This window comes from Nicotiana tomentosiformis, chromosome 4, assembly GCF_000390325.3.
Source record: "Nicotiana tomentosiformis chromosome 4, ASM39032v3, whole genome shotgun sequence".
Classification (NCBI taxonomy): domain Eukaryota; kingdom Viridiplantae; phylum Streptophyta; class Magnoliopsida; order Solanales; family Solanaceae; genus Nicotiana; species Nicotiana tomentosiformis.
This window is the reverse complement of record NC_090815.1, coordinates 37445176-37471224: the sequence shown is the minus strand read 5'-3', so window position 1 is coordinate 37471224 and position 26049 is coordinate 37445176. Positions and strand designations below refer to the sequence as shown.

General features: G+C 38.7%; 2 protein-coding genes across 2 annotated transcripts; one reads left to right on the top strand and one right to left on the bottom strand.

Moving 5' to 3' along the window:
* Positions 1–1538: 1538 nt before the first annotated feature.
* Positions 1539–2463, bottom strand: LOC138909510 (uncharacterized). Its single transcript, XM_070200714.1, has 2 exons — positions 2370–2463; positions 1539–2290 (listed from the first exon to the last, which is right to left on the bottom strand). Exons 1-2 carry the CDS (start codon positions 2461–2463, stop codon positions 1539–1541), a joined length of 846 nt encoding a protein of 281 aa, XP_070056815.1.
* Positions 2464–10070: 7607 nt separating this feature from the next.
* Positions 10071–16788, top strand: LOC104111855 (putative phospholipid-transporting ATPase 9). The gene is made up of 11 exons (XM_009621648.4): positions 10071–11252; positions 11725–13070; positions 13610–13720; positions 13837–14113; positions 14204–14292; positions 14381–14489; positions 14605–14808; positions 14966–15091; positions 15206–15304; positions 15451–15642; positions 15816–16788. The coding sequence occupies exons 1-11, from the start codon at positions 10854–10856 to the stop codon at positions 16479–16481; spliced, it is 3618 nt and encodes a 1205-aa protein (XP_009619943.1). The 5' UTR covers positions 10071–10853; the 3' UTR covers positions 16482–16788.
* Positions 16789–26049: the final 9261 nt, after the last annotated feature.

Genomic DNA, 26049 nt, shown 5'->3' with positions numbered 1-26049 from the left:
CATGCAGTCACTACAAACCGAGATTAACTCTAAGGTGAATGGAGTCATCTTGCCGAGTGCCTCCTTGTTTCAGAAGAAAGAACATCTCAAATAGGTGACCTCAAGGCTGGGTTGCAGCAATCTGAGCAAGATAGAATGGCCCATAGCCAAAACGCCGCTCAATTAGTTGAAGACCTTAAAGAGACAAAGGCCAAATGGGCAGAAATACATGATGACATAATTGCTGCTGCCGAGCGTGAGTCTACTTTTATGGATCAAGTCACTAATTTGGAGGCTAATTTACGCTCCAAAATCAAAGAGGTCAGTGTCGCCGAAGTGAAGAGATCAAGAATGGAAGAAAGGCTCAAAAGGATTATGGAGCAGAATCAACTTCACGCGACCACCAATGTCGAGCTTGATTCCAGAATCAATATTATGAAAGCTAAAAATGATAAGATCCTATCCAAGATTGAAAAATTCTGAGCTAAACTCCAAGACCAGGAAGATTCTATCCTCTTCAAGAAAACCTATGCCATATATCACACAAGAGAAAGACTTTGGATGAGGCCAAGGAAGGCATTGCTAACATTGCTGAATGCATTGCCAAAGCTCGTGAACTGGAGACAATTGTTCTCAAGAACCTCCCTGCTCGACCTGCTACTTCTGACTCTTTGAATACTAACTCTGAGTATTCGAGAACTGAAGAGGAAGATGAAGAGGATAAAGGCCTCGAACCGGAAGTAGAACAGCCTTCTCCTGAAAAAGAAAACAAAGTCTCTTCCCTCCCTTCGTGCTCAGGCAGCAAAGATAATTGATGTATATAATCTTTTTTGTAACTATGTCAAAACTTCTTTATTGAGTTGGAAATTTTAATTAATGAAAGAAAATTCTTTGCTTAAGTATTGTGTAAAAAATACTCTTTCTCATTTAACTGACAAAGCTTCGGGAATTCTTTTGAGATCTGATAGCTTTTGATTATGGGCATTAACACTTTCGGAATCAACCCTTTGACTATGAGGGTTTCTTAAAAGAGGGCCCTTATGTTTACGGTGCTCTTGAAGAGGACGTCTCATATTCATTCCGGTACAAGCATTTGAAGTTTTAATTAACTTTCAAATAAAAATAAATTAACTTATCATTCAGACATGATATAAGATGAAAATAAAATGACTTTTATTTATTCCCTCTATCTTTAAAAGTACATATAAATTAACATAAACATTCTTTTTCTTAAGTAAATAGAGCTGCCAATACATGTGGCTAACTTCGTACAACTTATTTCTACAGGGCTGATCATGCAGTCCCCGGTCCTGATAAGACATTGCTCCTGGTTCTAATAGTTCTCGGACTTTGTTATATATAATAGTTTCCTCCCAGTGCTCGGATGCTAAGTATGAGAATTCGAACTCTAGAAGTCTTGTTTTTGCCGATGACCCTTTCTTCGTAGTATGCTTTACATTGCGCCTCATTAAGAACCTTGCCAGAAAAATCTAATTAGGACAAAAACTAGACGAAGGAAAAAAGTGTGCAGCACATACTTTCAGTACCAGCAAGAATCTTTAGCAATAATACCTTTTGAGGTGAGTCACGTTCCAATTGCTTGACAATTTAACCCCATCTTGATTTTCCAACTGATATGAACCTTTATCGGTTATAGCTGAAACCCGATAAGGTGCTTTCCATGTTGATCCCAGCTTCCCGATGTTAACATTTCGAGTACTTTGAGTTACCTTCCTCAAAACCAAATCCCCAACTTTGAAGGATTGAAGATTTGCTCTACGGTTGTAATACATTTTCACTCTTTGCTTTTGTACCACCATCCTCACATATGCTAGATTCTGGTGCTCTTCAAGCAAATCGATTTTAACCAACAATTCTTTATTGTTTGTCTCCTCATTTTCTCGGGAATACCTTAGGGTCGGTTCCCCCACCTCCACCGGAATCAAAGCTTCAGAAACGTATACTAGTGAGAAAGGTGTTTCACCCATGCTTGACTTCGTCATGGTCCGATATGTCCACAAAACACCTGATAGCTCATCTAACAACTTGCCTTTAGCATCTTCTAACTTCTTTTTAAGGTTTTGGATTATTACCTTGTTCGTTGATTCCGCCTGTCTGTTAGCACTTGGGTGGTATGGTGAATATGTAATTCGTTTGATCTTCAATCCTTTCAAAACCTTTGTGACATTGAAACCTATAAATTGTGGACCATTGTCACAAGTGATTTCTTTTGGTATTCCAAACCGACAAACGATATGATCCAATATAAAATCGACGACTTCTCGTTCTCTGATCTTTTGGTAAGCACCCGCTTTAACCCATTTAGTAAAATAATTAGTTAAAACCAAAAGAAATTTTACCTTACTAGGTCATTGTGATAAAGGACCGACTATGTCCATCCCCCATTTCATGAATGGCCAAGGTGACACCACCAAATACAAAAGTTCCGCTGGTTGATGCACTAACTGTGCATGACGCTGACATTTATCATACTTCTGCACAAATGCCTTTGTGTCTTGCTCCATACTACTAGAATGTGCCTTTGTGTCTTGCCTTTGTGTCTTTCTCCATACAAATGCCTTTTTTTTTTAAATTACTTTTATCGCTTCAAATTGCACATTACTTTGATTTCAGACTCGAATTTTGAAGACGAGAATATGAAAAGAGGAGCTCGCTTGTTAAAGATGGTAAAAATAATGAAGTAAAAATGAAGAAGATGGGCGACATTTAATTTATCTTTTAGGCTTCAAACATGTCTAGCTCATTTTCTCTTATATTTAAATTTTTTCCCACATTATATTTTGGGATGGTATTAGTTTTACTAAAATTAAGAATATGATGTTAATAGGCAGCTTGTAAAGGTTAAGCGTGTATGTGCTTACCCGTAAAATGGTACAGTTGAATTTGTAACATGGTTTATAGACACGTGAATTAATTTGACCCAGGAATATGAAATAAACAGTAACAAAAATAAGATTATAAAACAAACTTAAAGTAAATACAAGCCTTGCTATGAATTTAGCTTCTCTGGTAGCAACAATGAGAACAATATTAAGAACAAGGTAAAAGAAAAATGTTATAGAATGAGAGTTGATTCAAGTTTTTGTATACAGAATGTTTCGTGTCGTACAATAGATACTAATTCTCCTATTTATAGATTTATTTAGGGAGACAAGATCCTCAAATCAAGCTCCTCTTTAATGAGAATAAAACCGTCATTGATGGCTACATTAACGGTTGGCTATAAATGTAGATATTCTCTATAACGGTTGTTTATTGAATGTTATCCGATATCGATCCTTCAAATCCTTGTTATCGGTTACCCTGCCTTCGGAATTCACTCAGCACTAGTTACATACTTGCAACTGGTATCAACTACTTGCTGACTCACATCTTACCTGTCTTTAGCTCCACGTGTCACCTTCTCATTCGTTCAACTGTTACTAACCAATTTTACCACATACAGTAAGTGAATTTTTTGGGCAACTATTGGATGCAACTTATATATTTTTCCTAAATAATATATGCACTCTCCTAATATAAAAGATTGAAATTTTATAACAAGTGGATCTCTATGGGTCATTGTTAAAATCAAATAAAGATACTATAAAAAGTTTTCAAATAATTTTTTTTTAAAATTGATTAAAAAGAAAATATGTCACATATAAGAAACATAGGGAGTAATTGATAAGAATTTAAATTTTACATATTGACAAAATAAAACTAATATTTATACAATTAACGTATTTTATTCTCGCAGATTTTATTTACACTGATTATGTGTACGTATAATAACCCGACCAGTCGTTTCGAGAATTTGCACTTTGCTCGGTAGTTTGAAGGCATGAGTAGCTCCATATGATGTATTATGACTTGTGTGAATCTTCGATTTTGGTGTTCATGTTATTCGGAATCGATTTGGAAGAATAAATTTCATGATTGAAGCTTTAAGTTGGAAGAGGTGGTTAAGTTTGACTTTTATAAATTTGACCTCGAAATGAAGTTTTGATTGTTCTGTTAGGTCCGGATGGTAATTTTAGACTCAAACGTATGCCCGAATTTGCATTTAAATATTTTTAGAAGGATTCGGCACTAATTGGCGAAAATTTAGAAATTTGAAGGATTGGAAAGTTCATAAGTTTGACCGAGAGTTGACTTTGTAGATATCGGATTTTGATTGTGGTTCCGGGAATTGAAATAGTTTCGTTATATCATTTGGGACTTGTGTGCAAAATTTGAGTTCATTCCGAGTTGATTGGATATGTTTCGACGCGAGTTTTGGAAGTTAAAAGTTCTAAGTTCATTACTTTTGATTTGAGGTGCGATTCGTTATTTCAATGTTGTTATACGTGATTTGAGGCCTCGAGTAGGTCCGTGTTATGTCATGGTACTTGTTGGTATATTCGGACGGGGTCCTGAGGGGCTCGGGAGAGTTTCTAATGAGGTTCGGACCATTTCGTCACATGTTGCATTTGGCTAAGGCTGCTGATTCTGGTGTTTCCGCATCTAGGGTAGAATGGGACGCAGATGCGGACAGTTGGTCGCAGAAGCGAAGGAAGGCTTGGCTGGGGATCATCACAGATGTGTAGGAAGAGGCGCACCTGCTTGTTCGAGATAAGTAACACTTCTAAACTTGGTGCTGAGGGTATAAAATCTCGAATTACGTGTTATGTGATTGATGTCGAGGTGACGCGCATGCTAGGTGATGGGCGTGTGGGCGTGCACTGTGTGAATTGTGATTTACTCGATTCCATGGAACTGTGTAGCTATCTTATCAGAATATTTTTACTGAACTCTATGTGTTAGGGCACTCGAGCTGTAATTAATGCTAGAAATCATGTCTAGGCTATATGCTTATCTTGTTGGGGGGCCAGTGAGGTCATTTATGTTGTTGAGTTATTTGTTTACATTGCAATTACGTACTCAGTCATACGCATTCCTTTGCATATCATATATCAGTCTCTGATACAATTTATTGATACATCTCATCATCATTTTGGGCTGATTTTTCATGACATTGTGAGCCCGAGAGACTGGAGAGGTTGATGACTGAGTGAGGCTGAGGGACTGATTATGAGGATATTGATACTATAGCACGTGAGTTATCTGTGCAGCACATGAGTTGTCCGTGCGGATCCAAATATTGATATTATAGCACATGAGTTGTTCGTTCGAATCCAAATATTGATACTGTAGCACGTGAGTTATCCGTGCGGATCCAGATAATGATACTATAACACGTAAGTTATCCGTGCAGCACGTGAGTTGACCGCGCAGATCCAGATATTGATACTATGGCACGTGAGTTATTCGTACAGTACGTGAGTTGTCTGTGCGGATCAGGCTTTATTGATTCATGCCAGGATTTGGCTTATTATATCGTTTGGGCTGGATTGGCCCCTCCGGAGTCTGCACACCCACAGTGAGTGCGGGTTCTATTGATTCATGATGGGATCAGGTTGTGCACCGCAGCAGATGTCGTACAGTGCTGAGTGACCGAGTGTGTTGAGTGATTGGGCGTGATGAGTGAGAGTGTGAGACACTGAGATTTAAGTACTCTGAGAGTGTGGGTATATAAGTTCATCACTGTGGTGCATTGCATTGACATGTATACTTGGCACACATGCATATAGATGCATTCCCTCATGTTACACATTTTTGTGACATTTATGACATTCACATGCACATTGTCATGTAGGCATAGAGATGTACTTTCCTCATGCCATCTGATAATGAGACTTCTTAATTGTTGTTGAAAGTTTTTGAAAAAAATCACTGTTTTCAAACTTACTCATATTTTTGGTGTTTTCGGTGAAAGATTTGAGATTTGCTGTTATACTTGAAAAATATGCCTATTTTTCGTAATTGTGAACGAGCTGAGCTATTTCTTATACCATCTTTATTATATTGTTATGAACTGTTACTGATTATTGGAGTTGGACTCTGACCATTGTCCCAGCTCGTCACTACTTTCAACCTAAGGTTAGGTTTGTTATTTATTGAGTACATGGGGTCGGTTGTACTCATACTATACTTCTGCACCTTGCGTGCAGATGTTGGATGTTGAGGTTGTTGCGTACGGCGGGAGCTGGATCTGAAGATGTACCTGCATTCCAGTTATGAGTATCACTTGTCCTTGGTAGCATCAGATTCGAGTTATGTTCATTTACATTTCAACATATGTTGTAATTATTTAAGTTCAGTCTTGTAAAAATCTAAATCTTAAAAACTCATGATTTGTACTACCAGTCCTTGGGAAATTCTTTGTATAATAGTTCAGTTGTATTATCATTTTTTCTCTTAATAAATATCATTTGAACTGATTTATTATTAATTGGTTTAACTAATAGATTACATTAGATATCATCACTACTAGTTGAATTTTGGGGGTACGCTTAAAAAATTAAGAAAAATATAAGTTGTAATTTTTCTTGTTCACACAAACGCGCACCGGGGGAACGACTAAATGGAGAAAACACACGTAAAATAGTATTTAATCATGCATGTGAAGCACGTGGAATTTGATGCTAACAGAGTATTAATTAATAATGGAATTTTGACTAACGTCGCACCCTCCTCGCCAATGTTGGCGCATATATTTTAAAAGCATTCATACTTTATAATTAATTCAGTCCCCCTATAAAGTATTCATATTATATATATCACACACAAACGTGAAACGTAGAATCAGCATCACTTGGTTGAAAATTCAAGTTTAGATATTCATATTGCTTTCCACGATGAAACGTTAACCATGCCTGTATCCTAATTATTTGGAGCAGGCTCAAAATTAATTAAGTGCAATTCATTTCACATGACAAATAAAAGAAATCAATATTAACTTTGACTGTTCGATCGGTTCAAATTCAATAACGCCGTTGTGAATTTAAATGTAAGTCGAGTGAGTCATACAACTAAGTGAAAGATATATAGCGTAAATCTTCACCATTATTAGAGACATGTAATTAAGTTTCTAATCATGCCAAAAACTTTTACCATTGTAAATCAGTTGGTAATTAAAATCCACTTGATCATTATATATTGCTACGAGTTGTTAATTGCAAAATTAAGATTCAGTTTTTTTGACCAATCAAGGGAGGGTGCGGGAAGCACAAGAAACTACCCCTCCGTTCACTTTTACTTGTACACTATGCGTTTTGCACATTCTCTAAGAAATAATACATAAAGTACATAATTTACTATGATATTCATATTAATTGATGCATATTTTTAATAAAATTAAGAAAATAATTTGAAGTGAGTAATTAATACTGTGGGTATAACAAGAAAAAAAAATTATCTTCTCTTGAAATGTTAAAAGTGACAAGTAAAATTTAAAATTTATTTATAAAATATTTGACAAGTAAAAGTGAATATGAATGAAGAAAGGAAAAAGTAAAAATGAATAAATTATAAGGGAAACTTTTGGGAAAGATGATTTAAGGAATATGGCAGGAAAACGACTGACGTTTAAAGTAAATGACTGCCTTGGGTCAAGTGGATTTGGTCTACAAAATACTCCTTCGTGACATATATGCAACTAATTACTCCTCCCTCCCTCCTAATCAATACTCAAAAAAACTTTTCTTTCGACTTTTAAATATTTTAAATTATTTGTAACTTATAGTATTTTTTACATAGTTTTATCAAACACGCAAATTTTATTTTAAAATTTTTGATGCTTCATATTCGAATTTACGTGCAAAATTAAAAAGCTTGACTCTAAAATTCGAACTATAACACATAAAATGAGACATAGGGAGTAAAACAAATGCAAGCAGCAGTAATACTTTTTCTGTTCAATTTATGTAATACTTTTTTTTGGACAGTCTCAAAAGAAAAATAACATCTCTTTATATTTAGTTAATATTAAACTTTAAAGAAGATGACTTAGCTTATAGCCATACATATTTATTATTTATTTTAGATCATAATTTTCAAAAGACTTTCTTTCATTATTAAACACAGTGCATAATCAAGCATCTTTATCACATAAATTGAGAATTGAAGGAATGGTATTCAGTTTGATGAAGCCATGATGTTGTACTAATATTTACACAATTAACATAATTGCGATGTGTACTCTTAAATTCAAAACATATATATATGTTTTTAATTTTCTCTTGTATACAAACGTATATCCGAACAACTAAAAGGAAAAAGACACGTAAAACAGTATTTAATCATGCATGTGAGGTACGTGGATTTTAATGCTAATATAGTAGTGAATAGTGGTAAAGGAGTTTTGACTCTTCATTAACACGTCGCGCCCTCCTCGCCATGTTTGCGCATCTTTTAGCCTTTAATACCACGATTTTTATTTTTTAAATATACAGATATAAATATATAATGTATATGTATGGACTAAGATAAATTTATTGTATTTATATCTTGGCCCATGTGAAACTGCTCTTCTTTATATGTTATATTATTGATTATCTTTATTAATTTCAAAGTAATTCAACATTACTCACAACTATAACAATATTGTTATAAATCTATAATTAAATTATGTGTAAAATGCTTAACAAATAAAATGAATGCAGATGCGGAGTTAGAATTTTAAATTTATGAGTTCTAAATTTTAGAAAAGGTATAAGTTTATAGGGTTTTGAATAAATTATTTATACATATTAAATAAATTTTTTAACAAAAATATAAGGTTTGAGCCAAAATTATTGGGTTGTGCGCAAACTTGTGGCTCCCCCCTGAATGACTGGAGTGTCAAATATTTGGGTCGGGGTATATTACGTCACTTGCCACATCGGCACTCTGCTACTCTATAAATTCAAATATTAGAAATTAAAAGAACTCGCCGTGTTAAATTTAAATTTTGATTAAATATATTAAACAAGATAAAATTAACAATATTTAAATAAATATAACATATTTATGACTTAAATTATACTTCTCCTTTGTTGTCTTCACCTCTGTGTCTTCTTTTCGAGTCGTATGTTTGTATGCAGACAAATGTAAAATATACTATATGTTTTTGCTACTGATATACTACAATAGTGACTTATTGTGCTTATTTCAAACCAAGATTCATGGTTGTTTTTATAGAGGTTAACATAAATTATAAGCACCTTTTTTTGCCTTACTCTTGATCTGCGTTTGTACCTATAAATTGTACTGTATTTTTTTATTCACCTATGTGAAACTTCTTTTATTAAGTATACTCCTATAGATGATATATATCTTTGTTTATATACAGATTAAAATAAATTATAGTACATTATGTTGCTATAGAGATCCGTATTTATGTACTGCGCGCTGGAATATATTTTAATTATTTTACTGCATTTTGTCTTCACCTGCATACATGAAGATTCTGTTTTAATATACTGTTGCAATAATCTGTTTTTGTATTCAAAGTAAGAGAAATTATGTTGTAGTTTTGTCTTCACCTCTATGATTTTATATTTTAAATTTAAATAAATCTACAGTATATGTTACACAGACTATGATAACTATTTCTACTGTATTTTTGACTTCATCTCTGTGGAAATTCTTTTTTAGTCTATTTCTATTGATTATATCCAGATTAAGATAATATATGTATGCTTTTGTCTTCACCCCAGGGAAACTTCATTTATTAATACACTGCTTCAATTATCTGGACTAAGATAGTATGTAATTATTTTGTCTTCACCTGTGTGAAACTTAAGTATACTGTTACAAGTGCGACGTGTTACCTAATACAAACTATATTATATTTTTTGTCATCACCTATATGGAATATCTTTTCTAAAATAATACTGGTACAATGATATATGTTTACATACAAATTAGATTAATTAAACTATACTTAATTATGTCTTCATATACAGATTAACATTACTCATATTCTAACGTTGTCTTCACCTCTGTAAAACTTACAGCTGCAGTGTTACTTTGGTGTCCCACTCGATATTTGGTACTCGCATTGAAACTCAAATTCGAAGTCCCTACTTAATAATATACGAGTATTTACTAACCGACCACAACCATTAGCAATTTTTTAATTATACACAGATTTAAATAAAATATGGAGTACACTACATTTTTTTGTCTTCACTTTCTATGAAACTTCCTGATAAGTACAGAGAGTAGACCAACACCCATAAATGGAAGAATCCATCCGTTATATTCTTTAGAAATTTTCCCGCGAAAAGCTTCTTTTTCCGTCAATCTTCTTATTGTATCTTTTCTTCTTAGAATTTGCAACTATATATGATGAGAGCAATTTGCAAGTTTTTTTAGGACATTATGTGATGCCAATTTGTATTCTTTTAAGGAATAGTTAATCTGAGATTTTAAAGTTAATCAAAATTTAAGTAAAGTCAACTTGCTCCATTAGAGAGAGAGAGAGAGAGGGAAGATCCAAGTCATTGTTCAAAGTCTTTTAGGCCAAAGGAGATCAACCAAATTATAAGCTAAACATTTCTTCTCACGTTGTCCTTCTTCACTTTGTACCATAATACTATACATAAATTTGAAGTCAATACTCTCCTTTTCTTTCACCTTTTGAATTCAGAAGTGTATGTTTGTGTTTCTTGGTCATTATAAAGATTAGAGCTTTTTGATGGTAGGATTAATTTTTCTCTTCCCATTGTTTGTGCAAGTTATATGAGGTTGGGTTTTAAAGCTATTTATTTGGGAAGCATTTATCTGGGGTTCTGTTCTTTGGATATATTATTCATTTATTCTTTGGTGGGTGTGAGAAAGTTTTGATTTTCTAGGAGGAGTTCTGTTTCTGGGCAATTGAAAAAGGGTTCTTCTTGGGAATCTCCCTTGCCTTGCTGGAAAAACTAAATAATTTCTTCTTTTTTTCACCTTAATTTGGTACTTTATTCTGATTGGAATTTGGGTGATAGACAAAGATAAGGATAAAAATGAAGACTGGTAGAAGGAAGAGGATACAGTTTAGCAAGATTTACACATTTAAATGTGGGGAAGCATCATTTTTAGGTGATGATCATTCACAGATTGGAGGGCCAGGATATTCAAGAGTGGTGTATTGCAATGAACCAAATAGTTTTGAGGCTGGAATTAGAGATTATGCAGGAAATTATGTAAGCACTACAAAGTATACAGCTGCAACATTCTTGCCAAAGTCCTTGTTTGAGCAGTTCAGGAGGGTGGCCAACTTTTACTTTCTTGTCATTGCCATATTGTCCTTCACACCATTGACTCCTTATTCTGCTGCCAGTGCTGTTGTTATTCCTCTTGTTATTGTCATTGGAGCCACCATGGTTAAAGAAGGCGTCGAAGATGGGCGCCGAAAGCAACAGGTATTTAGAGTCAATGACTTGTGCTCTTCATATATCTGCCTATTCTCTCTTGCTTCTTTTTCAAGTTGTTTTTGGGTATTTAAGCTTGGGTTAGAAAAAGTTTATGTATAAACTGGTGGCTGCTTTAAATAGCTACCAGTGATACTATAATTTTTATAACTGGAATATGTAGAAGTATGCATAATCTGTTGAGTGGACTACTTTAATTAGTGCAAGTCAAGAAACTTGTAAAACCTCTCTTGATTGTACATGGTAATTGTTTAGCAGTTCAAATATAGCAAAAGTACCTTTTTGCAATAACACTGTTATGTCTTAGAATATTAAGTCTGGTTTCAGGCTTTAGCATTTCAGCTGGTGCTGCCAAATATGATACATTCACATTTTATTGGTACCACTGGAGTCTCCTTTTTTAGTATATAGATACGGGTAGTTTGTACGATTATCATTTGTCTTTCCATTTTCTCCCTTTCAGGATGTTGAGGTAAATAATAGGAAGGTTAAAGTACATCAAGAAAATGGAGTTTTTGATCATACAGAATGGAAAATTTTGAGAGTTGGCGACATTGTTAAGGTGGAGAAGGATGAGTTCTTTCCAGCAGACTTACTGTTGCTTTCATCTAGTTATGAAGATGGAGTCTGTTACGTTGAAACTATGAATCTTGACGGGGAGACTAATTTGAAGCTGAAACAAGCATTGACGGGGACCTCATCATTGCACGAAGATTCCCACTTCGAAGACTTTAAGGCTTTTGTTAAGTGTGAAGATCCTAATGCTAATTTATATACTTTTGTTGGAACTATGGAATATGAAGGAAAACATTATCCTCTTTCTCCCCAGCAATTACTACTCAGAGGCTCTAAATTGCGGAACACAGATTACATATATGGGGCTGTTATCTTCACTGGTCACGACACAAAGGTAATGCAGAATGCGACAGATCCTCCTTCAAAAAGAAGCACAGTTGAGAGGAAAATGGATAAAATCGTTTACTTCTTATTTGGAGTTTTGTTCACTATGTCCTTTGTCGGATCAGTTTGCTTCGGAATTCTGACTAAAGAGGACTTAAATGGTGGACGTAAAAGGTGGTATCTACGACCTGATGAATCTGACATATATTTCGATCCCAATGGAGCTACTGCTGCTGCCATTTACCATTTTCTGACAGCCGTGATGTTGTATAGCTACCTGATTCCGATATCTTTATATGTGTCCATAGAAATTGTTAAAGTTCTTCAGACTATCTTCATTAATCAAGACATTCATATGTATCATGAAGAAACTGATAAACCAGCACATGCCCGCACCTCAAATTTAAATGAGGAACTTGGCCAGGTTGACACAATACTTTCAGACAAAACCGGCACATTGACTTGTAATTCAATGGAGTTTGTCAAGTGCTCAGTGGCTGGAACTGCTTACGGACGTGGTATTACAGAAGTCGAGAGGGCTTTGGCTAAAAGAAATGGTTCTCCATTGATGGTAAATGATCAGAACTTGGTTGAGGATTCTGCTGTTAGTACAAGGAAGTCTACTATTAAAGGCTTCAATTTTGTTGACGAGCGAATAATGAATGGAAGTTGGGTGCATGAACCTCATTTAGAAGTCATACAGAAATTCTTCCGTTTATTAGCAGTCTGTCATACAGTCATACCAGAAGTGGATGACGGTACAAGGGAGATTTCATATGAAGCTGAATCTCCAGATGAGGCAGCCTTTGTAATTGCAGCTAGAGAAATTGGCTTTGAATTATTTAAAAGGACACAAACAAGTGTGTCAGTGCATGAGTTGGATCTAGCATCTGGCAAGAAAGTTGAGAGGTTAGTTAACATCAAATATGTCTCTGTGGTGTTGCCTTTTCAACATTTTAGTTTTTTTTTTGAAAGAATATCATATCAGAAGTTTTGGTACCTCATTATGAAAACCAGTTCAAAAGCACATTAAACATAGTAAGTACTTTATATATAATGCAAAGTATACTCCTGGAGCAAGATTTATATTTATATCTTAGACTGTGACAAGTGAGAACATAGCGCAGCTCTTTTGTTCTGTTTATTTGGTGCTTCCATTTATCTCACTTGTCCTGTGTGTCTCTTACCTGTTTCTCCATCACGTTGACACTTGAATACATTGCCAGGAGATATTTTATGTTTGACATAAACAGCCTAGTATCAATGACATTCGAATTTTGTGGATCTACTAAAATGATATTTTACCTATATGAAAGATTTGCATGATCACAGAGCGAAGCAATTTTGAGATCTTAATGCAGATACAGCTATCCTGATATTGAATCTTCGCTATAAGCAGCATAAGATTTCGGATATCAAGAGTAACCATAGATTTTTTTTGTTTGCAGGTCATATAGAATTTTGAATGTTTTGGAATTTGATAGTACAAGAAAAAGGATGTCTGTAATAGTAAAGGATGAGGAAGGAAAGATATTGCTACTTTGCAAAGGTGCTGATAGGTAAGTTAAATTGCAACTTCACAAGCACCATAAATTCCTTAAATTCTTACATTAGTTGCTGACTTTGTTTACGTTTCCTTTCTATCTTATCTTTCTGGTTATGGTACTTTATGCAGTGTCATATTTGAAAGGCTCGCCAAAAGTGGAAGGGAATTTGAAGAGGAAACAAGGGAACATGTAAATGAGTATGCTGATGCAGGCTTGAGGACCTTAATACTGGCCTATCGCGAAATCAGTAAGGAAGAATACCAAGTATTCAATGAGCAATTTTCAGAGGCCAAGAATTCAGTCAGTGCAGACCGTGATGCATTGATCGATGAAGCAACAGAAAAGATTGAAAAGGAGTTGATTCTTTTAGGCGCCACTGCTGTTGAGGACAAACTACAACAAGGGGTAAGTTTTATTAAGTCACAAGTCTCTTCCCACCTATCACCATTGGGATGTGTTACTAATTTTTTGTTTCTTCCTGTCGTCCATTGATAGGTTCCTGAATGCATCGACAAACTTGCACAAGCGGGTATCAAGATATGGGTTTTGACTGGGGATAAGATGGAAACAGCCATTAATATTGGGTATAGTATTTGGTTATGAGTTTTCAATTTCTTATTTGATTCAAGCATTGCTTGTCTAAACTTCTTTTATCCATAATATCTTCTGCAGTTATGCCTGTAGTTTGCTTAGACAAGGAATGAAGCAAATTGTTATAAACTTGGAAAGCCCTGATATTATAGCAATAGAGAAAGCAGGAGAAAAAGATGCTATTGCCAGGGTAAAAACATACTTTTTGGGTCAGATTCCTTAGTAGAAGACTAGAAGTTAATTGACTGAAATCTTAACTTGCAATATCTAATAATAAATGCTTTTTGCTATGCGATTTCTAATAGGCATCAAAGGAAAGTGTGCTACGGCAAATTATAGAAGGGAAGGCTCTACTTACGTCTTCAAGCACAGAGGCATTTGCTTTGATCATTGATGGGAAATCTCTTACATATGCTTTAGAAGATGACACAAAAAGATTGTTTTTAGATCTTGCAATTAGATGTGCTGCTGTTATATGCTGTCGATCATCACCTAAACAGAAGGCATTGGTGAGTACAACTTGTCTTCACAACCAAAAATAAATTGCTAGTATTAATTTTTGAGGCATTTGGCCTTATCTCTTGTATTTTTTCTGCAATTTAATGTCTCATCTTTCCTTTCCTTAGTTTGATCTTCCCTAAGCATACCTATCTTTGGAATATACAGGTAACAAGACTTGTTAAATTTGAGACTAAAAAGACAACTTTGGCCATTGGAGACGGAGCTAATGATGTGGGAATGCTTCAAGAAGCTGATATTGGAATTGGAATCAGTGGTGTTGAAGGAATGCAGGTGAGAGCTTATACATTTCTCTTTCCCTTTTGCAGCAATACACATTTCTACTTCTTGCATCGGTCCTAATCTTTTGTTTCTTAATCTTGTTTTTCGTGTTTTCACACTTGTTAGGCTGTTATGTCAAGTGATATTGCAATTGCTCAGTTTCAATTTTTGGAGCGCTTGCTTTTGGTACATGGGCATTGGTGTTATAGAAGGATCTCTTCGATGGTAATCTATTTGCTACTTCATTTCTTCCTTAGATATATTGCCCGAAAACTAACCTTTTTTTCTTCTATGGAATTGTTTCAAGCGTATAGAAACTATTTCTAGTCTTTGTGGAGAGGTCCTGTAACTGGCTTTTCTTTTCTTTGCAGATATGCTACTTCTTCTACAAAAACGTCGCATTTGGTTTTACTCTCTTCTTATACGAGTCGTATGCATCATTTTCTGGGCAACTTGCATATAATGATTGGTTTCTAGCACTTTACAACGTCTTCTTCACATCACTACCAGTGATTGCTTTGGGAGTTTTCGATCAAGATGTATCTGCTCGATATTGTCTTAAGGTAATTCCAACTTCAAGCTGTGCTAATCTTTTATTTTACTCTTGTAGCGTTCACTACTATCTAACCAAGGCTATTGTACATGGCTGTAAATAAGCTGTGTCAACGACAGCATGAAAAACTACTTTAGGCTGCTTTCATGTTGATCCTAATTATTTTCGGGTATTTTATGGCAGTTTCCTATACTGTATCAAGAAGGTATACAGAATGTCCTTTTCAGTTGGCGTCGTATAATTGGATGGATGTTAAATGGGATCTGCAGTGCAGTTATTATCTTCTTCATCTGCATAAGAGTACTAGATCCTCAAGCTTTCAATAAGGATGGTAAAACCGGTGACCATGCAATTGTGGGAGCAACAATGTACACATGTGTGGTTTGGGTCGTGAACTGTCAAATGGCGCTTGCTGTTAGTTATTTCACCTTAATCCAACATATCCTCATCTGGGGTGGAATTGCTCTATGGTACATTTTCCTTCTAATATATGGATCCATGCCTACAACATTTTCCACCAACGCGTACCAAGTCTTTGTGGAAGCTCTTGTTCCCTCCCCATTATACTGGTTAGTAACAATATTAGTTGTTATTTCAGCTTTAGTCCCCTACTTTGCATACGATGCAATTCAGTTTCGGTTCTTTCCAATGTACCATGGGATGATTCAATGGATAAGGTACGAGGGGAACTCAAATGACCCAGAATACTGCAATGATGTGAGGCAGAGGTCGATAAGACTGACAACTGTGGGCGTCACTGCTCGTTCCATTGCAAGTACTAATTCAAGTCTAAAAGACAGAAAGAGTAATCACAGATACCATCTGATTAGAGTTCTCTCAGGAAGATAAGACTAAAGACCTACAAAAAGACAGTTTTTTTGAACTGGAATTTGCTCCAGAAGTTTGTAAATTTCTCCCACAGGTTATATGTGTATATAATTCTTTTATATCTTGGTAGAAATATAAGATCGTCTTTGTTGAATACTGGAAGACGCGTGGCAGATAAAGTAAGTTTTCGCATGAAAGATCAGATTAGGATTCTCTTTTAAGAAATTATCTTGTGTACATTTTTATAGCAAGCAGTACAGAATGATCAAATTTTCTATTTGGAATCATGTATTTGTACACTTCAATATAAGAAATTTGCCTATATGCATTCTCTGGGAGTTGTACATTCATAGCAATCAAAGCTGCAAAATTTCCAGCAAGTTGTTTTGCTTAAATCAGCTTAATTTTTGAAAAAGAAATGAAAAGGTAAAACTGCAGACTGCAAATGAAATGTCGAAGTAAATTTCAACCAAATTGCAGAGAAATCTGAAATTTGTTATTTTTGCCTTGCAGAGCTATGTTATTCTACTATCCTTTCTATCTGCAGGTTGCGTGACTTCCGCAGACTCAAGACTGATTTGTTTATCCTCAAAATCGGATAACAATTAAATTTGTAAGTGGTTTTAAGGATACGTGATCTAACTTGATGCAAAACGATAAATCAGATTGCAATTGAAATAAGTAATAAAAAAGTAAATGCTAACCACACAAGTTGAACAGTCTTAGCCTTGGAAGGTTAGCCACACTCGAGCCAAAAGTACTTTGTGATTGATATAAGAACAGAACAATAAGAGAATAATAATATATTGCTTTACGATGCGTGTTACAATGTGTTGAATGAATTATCAGACCCCCTTTTTATAGTAGAGGAGTTATACTCTAAGTATATTTCCATAAAAGATAAAAATCTCTTCCTTACTGATACGTGCCGAGATTCCCGCCGCAATATCCGACCGGTCACGAATATTTCGGTATTCTGTTAGTTATCTCAACAATGTTTCTCCGAACTCGTTCAAGGCTAAGGTCGACACCGGAATCCCTGTTCCTCGAAGGCAGGCGTTCCGACCCCGAGTTTTAGCTCGGTGGATCTCGAGGTCGATCTTCAATCCTTGGTTGCCACGTTCCAAGCCTGATCTACCAAGTTGTAGGCGAGTTCGATTTCGACCGTATATAGATAATCCCCTTGTTGTTTGGAGAGTAGATGACGAGAAACGACATGAACTTCCGATCCTGACTTCGATATTTTGTGACAGAAACAACAAAACAGTCGAACCGTCTCGTCAGTCAAGTCTTAATGGCATTAAATACCCGTCAGTTGCCGGTCGGCCACTCCCAGATGTGAACAGTCGCTGAAAAACTATAAATACCCCCTCATTAGTTCATTCAAACTTTACTTTCAAACCTTCTGGCCTCGTACCTTATAAATTTCAATACTTCCAAGCATTAATTTTCTGGTTATTCTAAAATCCTTTTATAAGAACTTTTGTTCTGTCTTACTCCCAAACCATCAAGCACACTCTTTTAACTCCTTCTTGTTCCTTCATTTTTAAAAGAGCTGGTGAAGACTTCAAATCCGTTCCTAAAAAAAAACCTCCCTCTTCCTCGCGGCCGGCTACCGAGAAAACCGTTTCGCGCACTGCTATCGAGGAACCGACACCGGAACCTCCCCTGAAAATGTTTATTCTCGGGGGTTGCCCGGTCAATACCGATTTCAAGGTTGAAAAACCTTCTTCTGTACCGGGCCAATGTGAGGCGGTCTCGAGGTACATTTGCTTGATCACCGAGGATATTCTCTCTGAAGTCAAAGAGTATTGTAACTGGGCTAACAAACATGTGGTGGTTCCTGAACTTGACGAAGCCATCACCACCCACGTCGAGGAATTTTTAAGTGTTTACACTTATCCCTTCACATTGGGTCCCTTAGACCCGGTCATCATCGACTTATGCAAAAGACACGAGGTAACCCTCGGTCAGATTCACCCCTATTTCTGGAGGATCGTAATCCTCCTCCGATTCTTTGTGAGCAAGATCAAGGGGTGCCCTTTCACGATCGACCACCTTATGCGTTTATACAGTCCCCGACTATACCGTGGAGGAATGATCAAGCTCGCTCGTCGGGCTAGTAAAGCTGCGTTCTCGAGTATCGATGAAGATAGGGATCGAGGATGGCTAGGCCATTTCGTCCGCACTTGATCCCGGCTGAGCACATGCCGTTCCGTGAGAAGTGGAACATGAAATGTAAGTATATAAGTTTTCTTTCAAGGTTTTATTTATCGCCCTTTTCTTCCTTCTTATCGGTGTTCTGTGATGGTGCAGTTGTTGCCCGGATCTCGAACGCAGTTCCCCGACTCAAGGAGTGGGTCGAGGGCATTGTATCGCAAAGGCCTTATTCCGAGCGCTCGTGGCGCGAGCTTTCAAAGGACCGATAGGAGGCTCATTCACATGGTGAGATCTCTTTCATAAGTGATATTTGGTTTCCTCTTTGAATGATTGAGTCTTTACTTCTTTTATTTCTTTCTGCAGGTTTACCCAAGGATGTCCAAATGAGACCTCCATCCGATAGTGACGATCTCCCCACTGAGTCCCCTGCCCCGAAACAGGGTGAAGAGAAGAAAAGAAAAAGGGCCCTGAGTTCTCCGAGCTTGGAGAAAAAGCTAAAGAGAAGGATGGTGCGTAAGTCCAAGGAAAGCACCAGCACTCGAGCACCACCTTCAGGTTCTCTTTATCAGTTGAGGGGTGAATCCGAAGAAGAACAAGAGGAATAAACCTTCAATCTGCTGACCCGAGTGTCGACACGATTCGAAGGGCAAGGGGAATTCAAACCAGAGGGAGACGATGCCGATCTTCATCGAGCTGGGGAGGTCGAGGTGGAGGCCAAGACCGAAGCTTCCCGGGACGTGGGCAGTGCACCGAAGGAAGCTATCGGTGCGATAGAAATCACTGAGTCACCTTCGTTCACTGAGTCCATGTACAATGAGGCTCAGATGGTGAAAGAACGACCCAATGAGGGAGTCCTCAGAGCGGGCGATCCCTTCTGCGGCTTCTTTGATGGAGTGGACTCTACGGCCACGGAGGGTGTCATCGGGTTGGGTGATTTAGAGATATCGAGGAAGAGCCCATCTTCGGGAGCAAGCAGACCTTCCTCGAGTCCCAAACTGTTCAATTGATTCCCTGCCCCGAGTGTGGATCCTGTCCGGAAGCGATTCATCACTTTATCCCTTCCGGAGGACTCCCGGGTCCTCTCCGCCCCCGTAGGGGTGGCTAGTTATCTTTGGTGTCTGGTGACCGAGGATGATCAGGCCAAGATGAATGAGGTGGATGCATCCTGACTGTTCAACGATGTGCAACAGGCGTTAAACCGGGTAACTTTAGATATTCGCCAATGGTTCTCAATTTGTACTTAGGCTATTTTGCAGATAACTCTAACATTTTCTCTTTGTGTTTGTAGGCCTCGGTGCTTCACTATGAGACTTTTCTCCGATACTGGGATGAGCTGAAACAACTTGAGGATGAGGATCGAGGGCTCACTAAGAAGAGAGATTTATACAAACTTCTTAGTGAGCAGCGTGAGGGGGAGGCTAAGAGCCTCCGGGATGAGTTGGAGGTGGCTCGAAAGGAGCATGCCGACTTGGTCGAGCAGGTAAAAATATTTGAGCTTAGTGACGAAGAGTTAGACTTGGTGACTAACGGTCGGAATCCGTAGGTCCAACAAAAAATCGATCAAATCGGTCAACTGCGAGCTGAGATGGATGTTGTGAAGGCCGAGATCGATGAATGGTAGGGCAGGATGGACCGTCTGGCCTCGAAAAAAGAGGCTGCTCGGGCGCAACTGACTTTGACTGAGGTCTAGCTTCAAGCAGCAAAGGAAAATTCCGAGGCGCAGGCCAGTAAGGTCGAAGAGCTCTAGTCTCGGCTAAGTTCGGCTGCCTCCGAGCGGAAAATTATGGTCAAGGAACTTGAAACGGCCAAGTCAGTGGTGGCGGTGGTTAAAGTCGACATCGACGAGATGGTGGCCCAATATAAGGAAGACATCGAGGCAGTCCAGTACCGCTTAAAAGATATCGTTGAATACGAGAAGCGAAAGTCACGAAGAGAGTCCCTCGAGGAGATCCATGCTTGGGGTTTCGATATATCGGCTGAGATCGAGACTGCTATAGGGCTTGAGGCCGAGGCCAAGAAGTTGGCCTGCCTCCGAAGAAGAAGAAGAAGAAGAAGACTCCGAGTGTTCCGATGGAACCGGGGGCAAAGAAGACTAGTCTGTTTAGATGCCTTTGTAAAAACGTTTTTGTTTTTTGTACTCGTGTACTTTTGTATTTTTGTTAGGGCCATTTGGCCTTTGTAAAGGTTGTATATAATATATGAGGCTTGTTTTCCCCTTCGGCAGTTTATATATTCTGTTTTCCTATGCTTTATTCTTTATGTCTGAAAAGATCGAAATGTCTTAGCATAAAATAGTTAGGTCATGTCCGGAGGTTCAAACAGGCCTTGCCTTCAACATTGTTTTGTTTAAGGCATCGTGGGGGTTTGACATGATCGAGAACCTTTTTCGCCAAAGTACTTATGACTTTTTAGATTGTAGTTTGCCAAGGGTAGCCTTTAGAACCGGCTATGAAATTTTTTAAGGCCTTGTTTTTGTTACGGATCTTGGACGTCTCCGAGCCGTTTTAGTTCGGGCGTCGCCTAATAGGTCTTGTGCTCTCGGGCTTCGATAGCCCGACCCGTCCGAATTTGTTTTTGAACGGCAGTCCCTGATTGGGATGATCGTTTGAACCCGGATACGGTGGATCTTGGGCTAGATACCTTTAGGGGATCGTATGTAGGAAATTCCTTCACGAAAAGAAATTTTTTTAAGGGACAAGATATTTATCTGCAAGGTAGAGACTTTATTCTTGTGCGTAATAGTTACACATGTGTACAAGTGTTTGACCCTTATAGTAAATCCTACCGATCGAGCCGAGACCATTGAATTCTATAGTTTCCTTCCTTTCTAAAGTTGTTATCCAAGGGTGATGCCCCCAGTATTCGGGGCCGATCGAAAAGAGGCCTCAAATACTGTTGTGGTCTTCGATACCGGTTCGTAACCGGCCTTCAATTTTAAGTTAGCATGATTTACTTGTTGCCTCGTTAAAAACCTTTCCGGAAAACCCATTTGGGACAAACCCAGTTCAAGAAAAAAAGAGTGCAACGCGTGCTTTCGGGCCTAAAGGTTGTATCGTTCTTTGATGATTCCCTGCAAGTGTTAGTTCAGAATGTAAATAAATAAAAGGAAATGAATGATATCGTACCTTAGAAATAGTATCGCTTCAAGTGAGCTATGTTCCAGTTGTTCGGTAGTTGCTCACCGTTCATCGTTCCGAGTTTGTACGATCCTTTACCGGTGATCTCGATAATTTGATAAGGGCCTTCCCAGTTCAGCCCCAACTTCCATTCATTCGGGTTTCAGGTGTTTAGTGTAACCTTCCTTAGTACCAAGTCCCCGACATTGAAGTGTCGAAGGTTGGTTCTTCGATTGTAATATCTCTCAATCCGTTGCTTTTGGGCGGCCAACCGGACAAGGGCTGCTTCACGCCTTTCATCTAATAAATCTAGGCTCGTGTTCATAGCCTCGCCGTTCGATTCCTCGGTTGCATATCGGAACCATAGACTTGGCTCTCTGTCTTTGACCGGTATTAGAGCTTCGACACCGTAGACTAGTGAGAACGGGGTGGCCCCGGTACTGTACTTCGAGGTCGTTCAGTATGCCCATAAGACTTCGGGCAGGATTTCCTTCCATCTTTCTTTGGAGTTAGTTAACCTCTTTCTGAGGTTTTGGAGTATGGTTTTGTTGGTAGATTCTGCTTTCCCACTCCTACTAGGGTGGTAGGGTATCCATAGGATCCTTTTGATCTTATGATCTTCGAGACACTTGCTTACCTTGCTGCCGATGAATTGGTTCCCATTGTCGCACACGATCTCGACCGCCATTCCGAATCGGCATATGATATGATCCCAAATGAAGTGATGACTTCTTTCTCCCTGACCTTTTCGTATGCCTGGGCTTCCATCCACTTAGAAAAATAGTCAGTCGTAAATAATATAAATTGATCCTAACTGGGTGCCCATGGAAGGGGGCAAACAATATCCATTTCCCACTTCATGAACAACCATGGCGACAAAATCGAATACAGCAGCTCCCCGGACTGATGAATCATCGGAGCGTGTCTTTGACATTCATCATATTTTTGTATGAACTCCTTTGCGTCCTTCCATATCGATCCAGTAATAGCCGGCTCTGATAACTTTTCGAACCAATGATTCGGCGCCTGAATGATTTCCACAGGTGCCTTCGTGGATTTCCCTCAAAACAAACTTGGTGTCCTCTAGTCCTAGACATATCGTGAGTGGGCCATCGAATATCCTTCTGAACAGGATTCCGCCTTCGGATAGGCTAAATCGGACTGCCTTTGTACGTAGGGCCCTCGATTCCTTTGGATCCAACGGCAGTTTTTCGGTCTTCAGGTATTCTATATATTTATTTCTCCAGTCCCAAGTTAGTCTCGTTGAGTTAATCTCATCATGGCCTTCTTCCATAACCGATCTCATAAGTTGTAGACTATCCCCGAGTTAAACTCGTCGTCCTCGACCTATGACCCTAGGTTAGCGAGGGAATCGGCCTCACTGTTTAATCCTGAGGTACGCGTTGCAAAGTCCATTCTTTGAATCGATGTAATGTTACATGCAATTTATCGAGGTACCTTTGCATTTGTTCTTCTCTGACCTTGAACGTCCCATTAACTTGGTTTACCTCAAGGAAGGAGTCGCACTTAGCTTCAATTACCTTTGTCCCCAAGCTTTTGGCTAGTTCGAGACCTGCAATCATGGCCTCATATTCGGCCTCATTGTTAGTCAATTTCACAATCCAAATAAATTATCTAACTACATTGCCTGTTGGTGGCTTCAATACGATGCCAAGTACGGACCCTTTTGCGTTCGAGGCGCGGTCCGTAAAGAGGATCCAAATCCTCGAGGAGGTCCCTGATTTGATTAATAACTCTCTTTCGACCTCGAGTATTAGGGCCGACGTAAAATCGTCTACAAAGTCTGCCAAAATTTGAGACTTAATGGCGGTTTGTCGATATTCAATATCGTACCCACTGATTTCTACGACCCATTTGGCCAACCGGACCGAGAGCTCGGGCTTATGCATAACATTCCTCAATGGGTAAGTAGTCACGACACATATGAGGTGACACTGGAAGTATGGTTTTAGCTTTCTAGAGGCGCTTAGCAAAGCGAGCGCCAGCTTTTCTAGGTGAGGATACCTAGTTTCGGCCTCACCTAGGGTCCTGTTAACATAGTAAATTAGAAACTGCGTACCTTGCTCTTCCCGGACCATGACTCCACTTACCGTTATCTCTGATATTGCGAAGTACAAGTATAGTTGTTCGTCTATCTTCAGCGTGTGGAGCAGCGGTGGGCTCGATAGATGCCGCTTGAGTTCCTCCAAGGCCCATTAGCACTCCGGGGTCCATGAGAAGTTATTCTTCTTCTTTAATAGTATGAAAAATCGGTGGATCTTATCGGAGGACCTCGATATGAATCGCCCAAGGGCGGCTATGCATCCGGTTAATCCTTGCACGGCCTTCATGTTGTCCACAACCGTGATATCTTCGATGGCTTTGATCTTGTCGGGGTTGATCTCGATTCCCCGGTTGGATACCATGAATCCGAGGAATTTGCCTGACCCAACTCCAAACGCATATTTCTCCGGGTTCAGCTTCATATTGTATTTCTTCAATATGCTAAAGGTTTCCCGCAAATGTTTTAAATGGTCCTCTGCTCGCAGGTACTTAACCAACATATCGTCAATATAAACCTCCATTGATTTCCCTATTTGTTCCTCGAACATCCGATTTACTGGGCGTTGGTAAGTGGCACCGACATTTTTTAACCCGAATGACATCACGTTATAGTAGTAGGTGCCGTATTTAGTGATGAAGGAGGTTTTTGCCTAGTCACTCGGGTCCATCCGTATTTGGTTGTACCCGGAATAGGCATCGAGAAAACTGAGGATCTCGTGGCCGGCCATGGCATCAATCATGCGATCGATGTTGGGCAAAGGGAAAGAGTCCTTGGGACATGCCTTATTCATATCCTTATAGTCTACACATTCTTAATTTATTCCCCTTTTTAGGGACTACCACTACGTTCGCTAACCAATCCGAGTATTTAACCTCCCGAATGAAACCTATTTTAAGGAGTTAAGATACCTCGTCCTTGATGAAAACATGTTTGATCTCGGACTGGGGTCTCCTATTTTCCTTCACCGGATGGGATTTCGGGTCCAGGCTTAGCTTATGAGTGGTTATCTCCGGCGGGATCCTTGTCATGTCAAGGTGGGACCAAGCGAAACAATCTATGTTAGCTATAAGAAACTGAATGAGTTTTTTTTCTGAGCTCGGGATTTAACCCCGTGCCCAGGTATACCCTTCGATCGAGTAGGTGCTCGACCAATATAACCTATTCCAGCTCCTCGATCGCCGATTTAGTGGCGTCGGAATCATCGGGGGCTATAAAAGACCTGGGTACCCCGTAGCTATAATCATCATCTTCATCAATCCCCTGTTTCTCCGGATGGGTTGGAGCTGGTGTAGGTAATTGCTATTTAGTTTCTGGCTTTGTGACCGAACTTGGCCCCTTTGTCGTTGCAAGTGCGGATATCGAAATCGCCTCTTCAACCGCAAACATCTCATTTGCAGCTGGCTGTTCTCCGTAGATTTTTTTAATTCCGCCTAGTGTTGGGAATTTTAACACTTGGTGCAGAGTTGAAGGTACTGCCCTCATGTTGTGGATCCATGGCCTTCCGAACAAAGCGTTGTATCTCATGTCTCCTTCGATTACATAAAACCTAGCTTCCTAGGCGGTCCCGGCGGTGTTCACCGATAATGTTATCTCACCCTTAATGGTTTCACATGCCATGTTAAATCCGTTTAGAACTCTGACTGCTGGCACGATTTGATCTTGTAGACCGAGGTGTTTCACGACCCTCGATTGGATGATGTTGGCCGAGCTACCTGGATCAATTAACACACGTTTAAATCAAATTTTATTTACGAGTACAGATATTACCAGTGCATCATTGTGGGGCTGCACGATCCCTTCTGCTTCCTCGTCGTTGAAGGACAAGGTTCCTTCCGGTATGTAATCTCGAATTCGTTTCTCCCTCATGATGGACACTTTGGTGTGTTTTAACATCAGCCCCTAAGGGACATCGACCCCACCAATGATCATGTTAATGACGTGTTGAGGTTCTTCTTGTTAGGTCTGTTTGTTAGAATCCCTATTCCTGAAATAATTCTTGGCTCGGTCGCTCAGGAATTCTCGAAGATGCCCGCTGTTGAATAATCGGTCTACTTCTTCTCTTAACTGTTGGCAATCCTCCATTCTGTGGCCGTGAGTGTCATGATATTTACATATCTGGTTAGGATACCTTTGGGTTGGATCATATTGTCGAGGTCGAGGCCATTTGGTATCTTTGATGCGTCCGATAGTTGATATAATGGCGGCAACATCGACATTAAAGTTGTATTCCGATAACCTCGATGCTTCT

Excerpts from the sequence above, each read along its gene's own strand:
- LOC138909510 (XM_070200714.1), bottom strand. The coding sequence starts at position 2,463 with ATGTCAGCGTCATGCACAGTTAGTGCATCAACCAGCGGAACTTTTGTA. Across the intron at positions 2,291-2,369 it reads TGAAATGGGGGATGGACATA|CGGGTGCTTACCAAAAGATC; the intron begins GTCGGTCCTTTA and ends AATGGGTTAAAG.
- LOC104111855 (XM_009621648.4), top strand. The coding sequence starts at position 10,854 with ATGAAGACTGGTAGAAGGAAGAGGATACAGTTTAGCAAGATTTACACA. Across the intron at positions 15,305-15,450 it reads ATAGAAGGATCTCTTCGATG|ATATGCTACTTCTTCTACAA; the intron begins GTAATCTATTTG and ends TTTTCTTTGCAG. Across the intron at positions 15,643-15,815 it reads CTGCTCGATATTGTCTTAAG|TTTCCTATACTGTATCAAGA; the intron begins GTAATTCCAACT and ends ATTTTATGGCAG.